This window comes from Gadus macrocephalus, chromosome 13 (assembly GCF_031168955.1).
Source record: "Gadus macrocephalus chromosome 13, ASM3116895v1".
Classification (NCBI taxonomy): domain Eukaryota; kingdom Metazoa; phylum Chordata; class Actinopteri; order Gadiformes; family Gadidae; genus Gadus; species Gadus macrocephalus.
Window position 1 is genome coordinate 20533876 of NC_082394.1, and position 13925 is coordinate 20547800.

General features: G+C 49.6%; 1 protein-coding gene and 1 long non-coding RNA gene across 2 annotated transcripts in view; one reads left to right on the forward strand and one right to left on the reverse strand.

Moving 5' to 3' along the window:
• The window catches only part of LOC132470079 (uncharacterized), a 222202-nt gene that overhangs the window by 96507 nt on the left and 111770 nt on the right, over nt 1–13925 (forward strand). The gene's annotated exons all lie outside the window — the stretch shown is intronic.
• golt1a (golgi transport 1A) lies at nt 10583–13135 on the reverse strand. The gene is made up of 5 exons (XM_060068225.1): nt 12977–13135; nt 12663–12754; nt 11436–11614; nt 10876–10939; nt 10583–10697 (listed from the first exon to the last, which is right to left on the reverse strand). Exons 1-5 carry the CDS (start codon nt 12999–13001, stop codon nt 10656–10658), a joined length of 402 nt encoding a protein of 133 aa, XP_059924208.1. The 5' UTR covers nt 13002–13135; the 3' UTR covers nt 10583–10655.

Below are 13925 nucleotides of genomic sequence, written 5' to 3' on the forward strand. Positions count from 1 at the left end.
GATAGCTTTTAACAGTTACTTTATTTGTCAAAGTATTTCGGTATGGTAAACTACGGAGCAAAAGGAGGTGGAAGCGTGTTGAGCACGTGCTGAGCGACTCCCAGCTGACCAAAGCGCAGAGTTACGTATGTAACTCCGGTTCTATGAATCCTGGATGACCGCCAGAGGCGGTGCATTAAGCACTGGATTTATCCGTCTCGCGCATGCGCAGTTCGAGTACCTATACCAACAAGGTCACATGTGACCCTCGTGACACCGGATTGGCTATACAGCCCGGTGTCGACAGAGGATCTGTTCCCAGAATCTTCTCGCGAACCACGAGACTTCTGAGTGACCTGTAACTCTGGCGGTCATCCAGGATTCATAGAACCGGAGTTACATACGTAACTCTGCGTTCTATTTCATCCTTACTGACCGCCAGAGGCGGTGCATTAAGCACTGGATGGCCAATACCAACAACGTCACGAAGAGTCAAGGTGCTCACCTACTGATCAGAGAAAGCAGAGCTTGGCATCAGGGCCACGCCCATTGGATGGGGAGTGGCAACGTTGACCCGGTAGAACCTGGAGAATGTGCTAGGCGACGCCCATGACGCCGCGGCACAGATGGTCCCCAGGGGCACCCCTCTCAGGGCAGCCCATGATGTGGAGACGCTCCTAGTTGAGTGACACCTCACCCTGGATGGCGGGGGGCGGCCACTGGCCCCATAGGCGTGTGTTATGGTCTCCACAATCCAGTGGGACAGCCTCTGCTTTGTTAAAGCACGACCCCTGTTAGGGCCACCATGGCAAACAAAAAGCTGCTCCGACTGGCGAATACCGGCGGTAGCAGAAATATAAGCCCTAAGGGCCCGCACCGGGCACAGCAGCTCAGACCCACCCTCCCCAGAAGGGGGGTCAAAGCGTGCTAACTGGATGGGCTGGTTAAGGTGATTGCGTGGCAGGGTCTTTGGCAGGAACGCAACGTTCGGCCATAGAGTGACACCCGAGCCATCAGAGTTCCACCTCAGGCATGTATCACTCACTGATAGGGCATGCAACTCCCCGACCCGCTTGGCAGATGTTATGGCGAGTAAAAAGGCAGCCTTCATAGACAGCCACTTCAAACCTCCTTGACCCAAAGGCTCGAAGGGAGGAGATGACAAGGCTTCCAGCACCAGCGGCAGGTCCCATGCTGGAGACCGCATGGCTGTAGGGGGACGCAGCCTCAAAGCCCCTCTTAGAAAGAGGGACACTAATCTGTGGCGCCCTACCGTGGCGCTGTCAACCCTATCATGTAGGGAGGAGATGGCAGCGACATAGACCCTCAAGGTAGAGTGCGACCGGCCACTATCCAGGAGGGACTGCAGAAATTCCAGCACCGTGGTCACAGCGCAGTGCACTGGATCCACGGCCCTAGCCGCACACCAGTTGGAGAACAGCTTCCACCTGTTTCCGTACTGCAACCTGGTCGATGGTGCCCTGGCACTCATGACCGTACCCCTGACAGCCGCAGTGCACTCCCTCAGCAGTGGGTCGGGCCCTGCAGTGGCCAAGCCCAAAGCTGTAGGCGAGAGGGGTCGGGATGCCAGATCTGACCCCCCAGCTGGGACAGGAGATCCCTCCTGTCGGGGAGGCGCCATGGCGAGCTGCAGCAGAGCCTGAGCAGCAGTGGATACCAGAGCCTCCCCGGCCAAAAGGGGGCCACCAGAAGGAGCCGGTGGCCCTGCAAAAGGACCCTCTGGAGTGTCGGCAGAACCAGAGGCAATGGTGGGTAGGCATAAAGAGGCCTGTCCGGCCAATCGTGCGCCAGCGCGTCCTGCCCTAAAGGGCTGGACGCTTCTGCCCAGGAGAACCAGAGGGGGCAATGCGCCGACTCCTCCGAGGCAAAGAGGTCCACCTCTGCCCTGCCAAAGAGGCCCCACATTGACTCCACCACCTCGGGGTGAAGCCGCCATTCCCCCGGTGGAGGCTTCCGTCGGGAGAGGAAGTTTGCCGCCCGATTCTGGGCCCCCGGCAAATAGACTGCCCGTAGGCTGGCCAGACGGGGAGAAGCCCAAGTCCACAGGCTCTGGGATACCCGGAGTAGCCGTGCTGACCTGGTGCCCCCCTGGTGGTTCACCTGCGAAACCGTGGCCATGTTGTCCGACCGGACCAGGACATGCCGGCCTGTCAAATGGGGCAGAAAGCTGGCTAATGCCAGCTGCACAGCCCGGAGTTCCAGCACATTGATGTGTTGTGCCACGTCCCGGCCAGACCACCGTCCCTGCGCAGTCCTGCCCTGCCACACTGCGCCCCATCCCGAGAGGCAGGCGTCGGTTGTCACCAACTCCCGGCGTGCCGGGATTGCGCCCATGGGCACGCCTGCCTCCAGATACACTCTCTTTCTCCATGGAGCCAGAGAGACAAGACACTGCAGGGTCACCTTGACCCTCCTCTGCCTGTGCCACTTGGCATCTAGGTGCAGGCTGTTCAGCCACATTTGGAGTGGGCGCAGGGACAGTAAGTCCAGAGGCACCACAGCTGAAGCAGCTGCCAGCTTGCCCAGAAGCTGAAGAAAATGAATAAAAAGCAGCCTCCTGCCGGCTCTGAAGAGGGGAAGGAGGCGGAGGATGTCGTTCACCCGTCGAGGTGAAAGGTAGGCCTTCATGGCGACCGAGTCCAGGACCAACCCCAGATAGGTAACCCGTTGGGAAGGGTCCAGGCAACTCTTTGTTTGATTCACCGTCAAGCCCAGCCGGGCGACGTGCAACAGCAGGCGGGCCGTGTCCTGGGCCACCTGGGACCTGGAGGGCGCACAGACCAGCCAGTCGTCCAGATACGGCAGGACCTTCATGCCCTGCGCCTGCAGGGGTGCGAGGGCTGCCGCCACAACCCTGGTGAAAACCCTCGGGGAGAGGGAAAGCCCGAAGGGAAGTACCCTGAATTGGTAATGCCTGCCCCGATAGGCAAACCTCAGGAACCGCCTGTGGTGTGCCGCAACCGGCACATGAAAATAGGCGTCCTTTAGGTCTATAGTCGTGAACCACTCCCCCCTGGCAACTACCCTCAGGGTGTCCGCCGAGGTGAGCATGTGAAATGGTAAAAATTTTAAAAACATGTTCAGGCCCCTTAGGTCTAGAATGGGCCTGAATCCGCCGTCTTTCTTGGTTACCAGAAAGTAGGCAGAGTAGAACCCCCCGGGTTGTAACTGAGGGTCCACTGGCTCGATCGCACCCTTGGCCAGGAGGGCGGATAGCTCCTGGGCCAGAGCTGCGGCCTTCGTCGGGTCGCGGACGACTGTCATCCTGACCCGTCCGAAGGCCTGGGGCCGGCGTCGGAACTTTAATTCGTACCCCCGGGTTAAGGTGGAAACCACCCAGGGGTCTATAGTACAGGCAGCCCAGTAGCTGATCTGCTGCTGGGAATAACAGCCGACGACCGGCCCCGTGGTCCTAGCGCCTGGCCCCCCGGCCTCTGTCGGCTCTGGAGGGGTACCGGTGAGGCTCCGCGGCCCGAGGCTGCCCGGGCGGTGGGCGGGCGGGGGCGCGAAAGCTATCAGCGGGCTGCTGGGCGGACCGCCGAGACCTGCGTAGGCCCTCATCTCTTGCTGGGTAAGAGCGTGGTGGCTGGTAGCGGCCCCGGGGGGCAGCCGGGGGGGCTCTAGGCCTGCCAGGAGCGGAGACACTCCTGTGAAGACCCGACAGCTGCAGGTTGGTTTGCCTAGCTTGGGCAGCTCGCTCCAGCGTCTCCAGGGCAGCTTACCCAAACAGCTCCCCCGGTACCACTGGCACGGCTCTAAGGGCCTTCCTGCACGCCTCCGTCAGGGGCGACTGAGCCAACCAAACCTGGCGGCGAGTCTGGACCAGGGTGGACATAACACGCCCCAATTCCCTGGACATGAGGGCAAAGGCCTGTAGGGACGCGTCGCTCAGGTCCTGTGTAGACGGCTCAACTGCAGCTTGTTGCAGCGAGGTCGAGAGCCCCAGCATTAGGTGGGAGAGGGAGTTGCCAATCCGCCCCATACGTGCTGCTGCATCATAGGCCTTCGAAAGCAGGTCGTCTGTGACCCTGCACTGGGGCCGAGGACACCTGGCATCCGGCCGCAAGGCCTGATTGGGGGTTAGAATGAGGGAGGCAATGGCGGGCTCAACGGGTGGCATACAACCCAAACCATACTGCGCTGGATCCCGCATGGCAGCCAAGGCTCGAGCACTGGAAGAAGGACGGGGGAGAGCCTTGGCGTCCTTCCAGCAGAGGTGTAGCTCCTTTAAATACTCCTCCGAAGGAGGGACAGAGAAAGGGGCTGTGGCAGGGCTGCGCCTGAAAAAGGCGCTAGGCTGGGCCAAGTCTGCCTGAGGAGCATCGAGCCCCAGGCGAGCCAGGGCCGTACGGATGACGGCCCCGATGGGGTTACCCTCTGTGCTGTGCCCAGAGCTCTGAGCAGAGGAGCGGGAGGCCTCCCCAAAAGCATTTGAGGCTTCCTCCCCCGTGACACCCTCACTGAAGAGGTTGGCTGATGCCGCCAGCGACAGGACATCGTCCGTCCCCGGCACATCCCCCAAGGAAGGGTCCGGCCGGATGTCAGCCACCGCGCCACCTGCCCCAGGTTGCAGGGTCAGGAGGAGTTCCTGTATCCTCTCCATATCGGACGACAAGCGATCCACCTTGGATGCTAGCTCGTCCCTAGCCCTTTTCCTGGGGTCTCTACCCCGACGCCAAGAATGGCCGGGCTGAGCTGGAGGAAGTGGCGCCATTGATGGTAGGTCGACAGCTGCCGGATGTTCCACCGCTGCGAGCCTAGCCAGCCTGAGTGCCAAGGGCATGGAGCCGCAGTTCATACAGGCCCTCTCGGTAAGGCCCTCCCTCAAATGCTCGAAGCCGAGGCAAGAGGGGCAGCGATCATGGCCATCGTCAGGCTCAAGGAGGGCCACACAGGCGCCACACACATGAGCCATCAGCAGAACACTGGGAGAGGGAGCACTGCCTTCACCAGTGAGCTACTAATTCAAGAAAAGCCAAGAAAGTGTTACCGGGAGAGGACGCGAGAACGCAGTCTTCACCAGCAAGTGACTGAAAAAAATAATTACACACTCAAATATACAGCAGTGTTCTCGGGAGAGGACGCGAGAGCGCTGCCTTCACCGGTAAGTGACTGAAAAGAAACACACAAGTGTTACAGGGAGAGGGCGCGAGAGCGCTGCCTTCACCGGTAAGTGACTGAAAAATAAACCCCAACAGTGTTACAGGGAGAGGGCGCGAGAGCGCTACCTTCACCGGTAAGTGACCGAAAGAAATAAACAACAGTGTTACAGGGAGAGGACGCGAGAACGCTGCCTTCACCGGTAAGTGACTGACTGGAAAAACTTTTACCAAATAAATTTGGTAACCCAGAACACAGCCGAGCTGTTTCTATAAGGGAGCTATCAATAGCGAAATTAATCCCAGTAGTGAAAATAATCCCAGCAGTGTTGCCGGGAGAGGACGCGAGAGCGCTGCCTTCACCGGTAAGTGACTGAAACTAAACAAAAACTTGGAAGCTTCTACTTCAGCGCTGTACAGACCAACAGCCCCTGGAGGACGAGTTCACCCGTTGCTCCGACCCTTGGTCGCGAGGCTGCACACAGAGCGCGATCCTTTTCAAAAAGCGAATACGCTATCCGCAAGCGGTACTACAACATGCGTCTTTGCGAGAAGATGAAAGGTATGGCGACACATTAGTGCCATAATTCACTAATGTGATAAAAGATGCATTTGGGCGTATTATATTATTCCACACGCGTAGATATTAACTGCGAGGGCGCAAATGATCTCTGCGTGCGCGCAAATTACCTCTGCGCGCGCAAAACAGCCTCTCGCGAGCGCAAATTACCTCAGCGCGCGCAAAACAGCCTCTCGCACGTAACAGCCTCTTGCGAAAGATGTTTTTACGCTCGCTCGAATTTAATTTTGGCACTATGGGGGAGGGAACCAAGGCAGGGCAGGCTTTCCTATGATTGGCCGTTTCTGAAGCGCGATATTTGATTGACAGCCCTCCTCAGCCTTCCTCTCATTCAATTCTGAATTGTACAGTAAATGGCTGAAACGATAGTTACGTATTGTAACTCTAGGTAGATTCTATGAGTATAGGCACAGCCTTTTAAGGCTATCGCTATTGGGTTATCCCTAGGCGTGAGCCGTAGCACTGAAAAATGTGTAATCCCCGACCACCAACAGCGTGGGCCTCAATTACGTCCGCGTGCGGTGTGCCTCAACGACGTCTGCCTTTCGCAGATATAGTCGGGCGCCGGCAGACGTTCTGCTCCCAATAAACAGCTTTTCTTCAGCTATTTAAAGGACAATGAGGCCGACACTTAAAAGGCTGCGCCTATACTCATAGAATCTGGAGTTACAATACGTAACTATCGTTTCAGCCATTTACTGTACAATTCAGAATTGAATGAGAGGAGGGCTGTCAATCAAATATCGCGCTTCAGAAACGGCCAATCATAGGAAAGCCCGCCCTGCCTTGGTTCCCTCCCCCATAGTGCCAAAATTAAATTCGAGCGAGCGTAAAAACATCTTTCGCGAGAGGCTGTTACGCGCGAGAGGCTGTTTTGCGCGCGCTGAGGTAATTTGCGCGCGCGAGAGGCTGTTTTGCGCGCGCAGAGGTAATTTGCGCGCGCGCAGAGATCATTTGCGCGCTCGCAGTTAATATCTACGCGTGGGGAATAATATAATACGCCCGAATGCATCTTTTATCACATTAGTGAATTATGGCACTAATGTGTCGCCATAGAAAGGAACAGATCCTCTGTCGACACCGGGCTGTATAGCCAATCCGGTGTCACGAGGGTCACATGTGACCTTGTTGGTATAGGTACTCGAACTGCGCATGCGCGAGACGGATAAATCCAGTGCTTAATGCACCGGTCAGTAAGGATGAAATATAACTATATTAACCCTATCCGTATGAGCTGCCGAGAGTTTCTAACTTGTTTACTGGTGGCGTTGTCTGTTTTGTTTCAAATCCACGCGGCCCACAGCAGTGGGCGGAGCCGGCGTGACGTATTAGCCTCGGCTTCCTCACTTGTCTGAGGTGCTGCCATGCCTGTGGATGGAGCAGCTATTGCAGCCTTCAGTAAGGTCCTGCTCCCCTTGTGGCTATGTATAGTATTTACGGCTTATATATTTGGTCCTGCTTCCTAGTGGTTCTGTGAGGGTAATACAGCTTGTGTTTGAATCTGCTTCCTAGTGGTTCTGTGATGGTAATACAGCTTGTGTGTTTGAATCTGCTTCCTAGAGGCTATGTGGAGGCAGCTTATGTTCTTAAAATACGTAACAAGAGCATGCTGTGAAGGCTGTGATGAGTTGAACATTCATAAATAATCATGGTCTCACCTGTGTGCAGGGACTGGCTGTTCTGTGTGGCAGGGCTGCTCCATACCATCCAGTGGCTGAGGATTGCTTTATAGCTTCTCTATCCCCCCTAATCTCCACTGGTGATTACACGGGACAGTGTGGTGCACAAAGATTTTGCAGTATTTTACTGTAATCATGGATTTAACATTTTGAGTGGTGTTTATTTATTGATATGCATTCAATGCAAATTGTAAAAGATTTTGTTATGTGACATAGAAATGCTTGAATACATTACAGTATCATTCACATAGACGTATAGTAAATTCATGGCCCTCCCTTTACAATGGGATCTAGGTTCAAGAAAGAAGACAACTATGAACAAATTGATATACAGTCAAGTCTGGGAGTCAACATTCATTACTACCGTTCTTTGCTAGTGCACAGGCTGCATTGCAACGTGTTCTCAACCTAAAGCACAGAATAGGTTGTTCATGTCGTCCAACGTGTTGGTCCCATATTGACTGTTCTAGAAACAGCACTACCTTTACAGTGTAACAATATGTTACGATACATCAGTATATCAGGGGTCAATGTCAACATTTTCTATCGTTGCCATTGGGATTCATATGGCCACTGCTATCCCTGAAACCACGCAGCTTGCATGTTGTTTGAATCAACGTCTTTGCATTGTTTAACGTAAGTCATCTAAGCTGCTATGGAGGTAGATTTGTGTCTTTATTATGCAGTCAAAAATAATAGGTTTGAGAGCAAAACTTTCCACACTGCAATCAAAAAATAGGTTTGAGAGCAAAACTTTCCACACTGCAATCAAAAAATTTATTTGAGAGCAAAACTATCGACACTGCAATCAAAAAATGTTTTATTGCAAGATAAATTAATGTGATAAAAAAAATATTAATGGGAATCCAAAAGTTTTGTTTGCAAACCCAAAAGTTTTGTTTGCAAATCCAAAAGTTTTGTTTGCGAATCCAAAAGTTTTGTTTGCGAATCAAAAAGCTTTGTTTGCGAATCCTAAAGTTTTGCTTGCGAATCCAAAAGCTTTGCTTGCTTGCTGAATCTCGTGGGCGGGACCTACGCCGAAAGATGTAAGACACGTCTCTATTGGCCAGTCTCGATCGGAGTGACAGCTTGGCAACATCCGAAAAGCCGCTGCCCCCCGACCGCCTCCAGAAGCAGATTGTCGGCCTGACGGACAGGGTGCTCGTTTGTGCCTCTCAATCCGCGGCGGCGGTCAACAACATCGCCCTGCTCTCCTCTGCCATGGTCTCCTTGTCGGCTGACAGGGAGGCCTACGGAATTTTCAGGGCGCGCAAGCGCGCGCACGGGACAAGCCCATAAGGCGAAGCCTAGACGGCGTAGCCTACATGAAATAGAACTCCCTCTCTCGTTACTAACTGTGGATGTTGCCAAGCTGTCACTTCGATCGAGACTGGCCAATAGAGACGTGTCTTACATCTTTCGGCGTAGGTCCCGCCCACGAGATTCAGCTCAACAGCAAGCAAAGCTTTTGGATTCGCAAGCAAAACTTTAGGATTCGCAAACAAAGCTTTTTGATTCGCAAACAAAACTTTTGGATTCGCAAACAAAACTTTTGGATTTGCAAACAAAACTTTTGGGTTTGCAAACAAAACTTTTGGATTCCCATTAATATTTTTTTTATCACATTAATTTATCTTGCAATAAAACATTTTTTGATTGCAGTGTCGATAGTTTTGCTCTCAAATCAATTTTTTGATTGCAGTGTGGAAAGTTTTGCTCTCAAACCTATTATTTTTGATTGCATAATAAAGACACAAATCTACCTCCATAAGCTGCTAAGGTACGTGTTATTTTATGCAAGTGGTGGATGATGTTAAAATGTAATTTCGAAGTGACCCAGGGATGACATTTACTGTTAATCTTTCGGACGGACTAGGATGAAGTGTTTTGCTTGAGCACAACAGAAGTTTTTGTCAGCTTTTTTTTTTTTTTTGTCAACTTTCCCTTTATTTTCTATTTTTACCAGAAAGATACATGATCTGATACCAGAGAGAACCTGTCCCTACCCAAGTTCTGAGTCCTAGATTCTGGGTTGGAGTCCCAGAGAAAGGACCAAGTTCCTTTCGGTCGGGTTGGAGTCCCAGAGAAAGACCTGAGTTCTGTCTGGGTTAGAGACCCGACGTCTGTCTGGGTTGGAGCTTCAGAATAAGGCCTTTGGTTTGTGGTTAGAGGCCCGACGTGTGTCTGGGTTAGAGTCCTAGAATAGAGTCTGTGTTGGAGTCCCAGAGAAAGTACCAAGTTCCTTTAGGTCGAGTTGGTGTCCCGACGTGGGTACCAAGTTCCTTTAGGTCGGGTTGGAGTCCCGACGTGGGTACCAGAGAGACTGTTGATCTGATCTTAAATACATTGCACTTTCTATTTTACTCATTTCTTTGCATACGTTTTCTTTTACTTACTAAAATGCCTTATTAACTTTCCCTTTATTTTCTATTTTTACCAGAAAGATAGATGATCTGATACCAGAGAGAAAGGATAAGGGTTTGAGACCCAAGTTCTGTCTGGGTTAGAGTCCTATGTTGGAGTCCCAGAGAAAGGACCAAGTTCCTTAGGTCGGGTTGGGGTCCCAGAGAAAGACCTGAGTTCTTTCTGGGTGAGAGTCCGGACGTCTGCCTGGGTTGGAGTCCCAGAATAAGGCCTTTGGTTCGTGGTTAGAGTTCCGACGTGTGTCTGGTTTAGAGTCCTAGAATCTGGGTAAAGAATAGAAATTGACTAGAATCCGGGTTGGAGTCCCAGAGAAAGTATCAAGTTCCTTTAGGTCGGGTTGGAGTCCCGACGTGGGTACCAAATTCCTTCAGGTCGGGTTGGAGTCCCGACGTGGGTACCAAATTCCTTCAGGTCGGGTTGGAGTCCCGACGTGGGTACCAGAGAGACTGTTGATCTGATCTTAAATACATTGCACTTACTTATTACTAATTTCTTTGCATATGTTTTCTTTTACTTATCTATTATTTTATTTTATTGTATGACAATGTTTATATGTGAAGCACTTTGAGTCTGCCTTGTGTATGAAAAGTGCTATATAAATAAAGTTGCCTTGCCTTGCTTTGCTTCCGCTCGACAATCCATTTCAAAGGTAATATGGTAAATCTTGTTGATCAAGATAATCATGACAGAAGAAACTACTTTGGGTAAAGATGTTTGTGAGTAAGCCACAGGCTTGCTTCATTCATTCACTAGCAAATACACTATTTGGACATCACTGCTGCTTAGAAGGATAAGGCAAATAGATTACATACATATTTAATAATAAATACAACTCATTTCTATAATAATACAAATACTTTTTTTTTTCCTCATTCAAACCATAGAGGTGTTGCTTCCGAACAGTTTTTTGAACAACTGGAAGAAAAGAACAGAAAGGAGTCAGGATCATTAGATCAATGTGACACTTAAAACTGTATTGGGAGAGCTTCAAATTTGGTAAATTTAATACGTTTCAGCGATAAGTAGTTGAATAAAACATTATTTCTAGAGATTGGTATAGCAGCACCATAGTTCAGGGTTACATTTTACCCACCGCATCAAGGAATGGATTATTTATTATTGAGAACACGAATCCAAAAACCATTGGAAAGAATGACCTATGGGGATAGAAACAGCAAAATGTTACAACAATGATCTGCTCACTGTTTTAACCAAGCACTAACCCAAATATTATGATAGAGGGACTTTACTTTGATACTGTATACTAATTGAGCTTGTACTTTTTTAACACTTTAAAGAAGGTTAACTTATAAGCCATTTTTAAGCTGTTAGTTAATGAACTTATCATTAACAAAACATTGGTTCTATGTTAAAGGACCGCTATTTGACCACCATGTGTGATGATGATAAGCCATTACAACCTATGTCCAAATCGACTCAGGTGGTGTGAAGCACTGTCAGTGGCATGATGTATGATGTCTAATCCGCCCACCAGTTGGCACAGTCAACTGCCTAGGCTGGTAGGTGGAGCACTTATATATATATTTACGGTTTGTTAATGGTTCGTTACACACCCTCGTTCGTTAGACTTATGACTAAATGACATGACAAAGTGTTATCCAAACATCATTTCATCATGCCTGATGAACTTACCTGAACAAAAGAACAAAGCCATAACTCTCCACAAGCATGCCGATGATTGGCCAACGGAGCAGGACCAGAGCCACGCCCCCGAGAAAGAAGGAAGATGCCCTAAACTTCTGCCTCTGGAAGAAGAAATGGGCAGTCCTCCTGGGGCCGATGATGAAGACCAACCCAGCCAGGAAGAGGATCTGACAGAGCAACACGGTACAGGACATCATGCTCAGGAGGTGGGGGGAGGGGGGGAGTAATATCTATTGAATGTTTGTTGTTTTGGTATGAGTGGATGATCAATTATAAAAACGATCTAGACCCCAATTATTGTTACTGGGGTAATTTTGTCAATAGTAACATGCTAACAACACAGAAACATTATTAAAGTGCTATTCTCTGAGGTTACTATTTGGTTCTCTTTGGCGCCACCTATGGCAATCAGCACTAACTGCAGGTGCTTTCTTGGACCTCACTTTCCAGAGGTCAGTTGCAGTTGGTTCAGTGGCATCACTAGCACCGACCAGAATAAAATAGTACGTTGCCTCACACACCAGTGAGCTGAATTGCGAGTCTGTTGCAAATAACAACTAATGTAGTGAAGGGCGGAGAGGCAGAGGCAGCTTCCTCTCCCACTCAATGATTATGAGCATATTATCATAAATGTCAGCCCCGCCTGATTTCTCTGGTGGAACCACCACTGCTGGGTGACGGAGAGCATGTCACTGACTGTGGCGCTTGGGATTTTCTCCCAGGAACGTCCCCGCCCTCTCCCAGTTTGTAACATTGATAATACCGTAATGCCACGCTTTAATCAGTGGGCCATGGTTCAATCCCTGTAGTGTTACCTCATACGGCAATAGATGATGACTTTACACATGTATATACATGTGTATCTGAATATGATTGCGATTCCTGTAAAAATTCTACAAGAAAAAAGTAAAGTGAATGTTTACTGATTCCCACTTGCTTTACTGAAGTAAATATTGTACAATTTGGCCAGCTAACTAATACTTTTATTATGCATTAAGCAGTCAGTGCATCATGTTCAGGCATATATGAAATTATTTTGTTATCACAATAGATGAAGTCACAACAAACTACTCTCCATTCTTGATTTGTTTCTAGATTTAAATCCATTTGAAATGATTAAGAAACATTTTGGAATGGACTGATTCACATTGGAAGGTTACATGTCTGCATATGAAAGGATTGTGAGTTTGTTGCTGATTAAAAAACATGACTTACATTTCCAAATGCCAACAAGACTGAGTCAAAGTACAGCATTACACCAAAAAGGACAAAAAACATTCCAAACCCTGTAAGGCCAATGCCAATCTCTGAAAAAAAAAAAGAAATAAAGATTACCGTGGTTAGACGTAAAACAGTTCGCTATTGTAATACCTTGTGGTTCAAATGCATTGATGAAGTTTCACCTTTATGTAACAGCAGCTTCTAACAATAATCCCAAACATCATCTCATTACAAATGTATTGCTGCTGGTTATGGGCAAAATATGTGAGTCGTATTAGAGTGTATTCTAAATTATAAAAAACACTTACTCTGAAATTGTGTGACCTCCATCATAAGCTCTCTTGCCTTGCATATATCCTTACTCTGTCTCTTTACCTGTCACGCTTCTGCTTTCACATTCAGCCCTGAGAAATCGGCGTTCCCCTCTTTTTAAAGTGACCTTTGAACCTTGATTCATGGCAGCCGAGTGAACATTAACCAGTAAGTCATAGCAGGAGCAGATAAGCTGGAGATATCCCCTGACACGTCCAAGGATGACCCTGCTGTGTGGGGGCAAAGGCCTTCAACACAATAGACAGGGAAAACATCCAAGAATACTGATTAAAAAAACCTTCTGAAGCAAGGCGGTAGTTTATTCATGTCCAATGCATTTCTTGCCTGCACAATTTAATGCTGGCCTTGGTATAATCAATGTTTAGCTGCATATATTGTGTCATGCTTCCCCTCTTGTGGTCTCACCTTGTACAGTCCTACCATCCCATCCAGCAGAGGAACCCAAAGGCCATGTAACCTCTGAACAGGTGAACAGCTCTAAGCCAGAGGGCTTGACTCTCCTGATAGCTCCCTGAAGCTCTGTTTGACACTGTGGCTCCTAAACATGTGGCGAACAACCCGTAACAGCTAAGAAATGGGCGGGTCTGGGGTCTGGAAATTCAGACCCGCATCTAGAAAGCTGTAGGGTCTGGCAACGAGTAATGAAAATGGCCCAACTAAAGGGATTTAGTTTGAACCTTGATTCATCTAGAAAGCTAGCCTAGAAATCTAGACGCCCCTAGCGGCAGCACATTGAATTTGCAGCCAGGGAGGTCTAGCCTTCTGTCAACGTTTTTCGCTGCTGGAAACCGAAAAAGGGACAGGCCAATCAGATCTTGAGGGGCGGAATCGAGCCGAATGACGACAGAGCCGCGACGATACAGTGTTAAAGGTAAACAATAATGGCTGCTGCTGCTTGCGAACAGCTGTCTTTCGACTCAGCCT

Excerpts from the sequence above, each read along its gene's own strand:
- golt1a (XM_060068225.1), bottom strand. The coding sequence starts at position 13,001 with ATGATGGAGGTCACACAATTTCAGA. Across the intron at positions 12,755-12,976 it reads GGAGGTCACACAATTTCAGA|AGATTGGCATTGGCCTTACA; the intron begins GTAAGTGTTTTT and ends TTTTTTTTTCAG. Across the intron at positions 10,940-11,435 it reads GGCTTTGTTCTTTTGTTCAG|GTCATTCTTTCCAATGGTTT; the intron begins GTAAGTTCATCA and ends CTATCCCCATAG.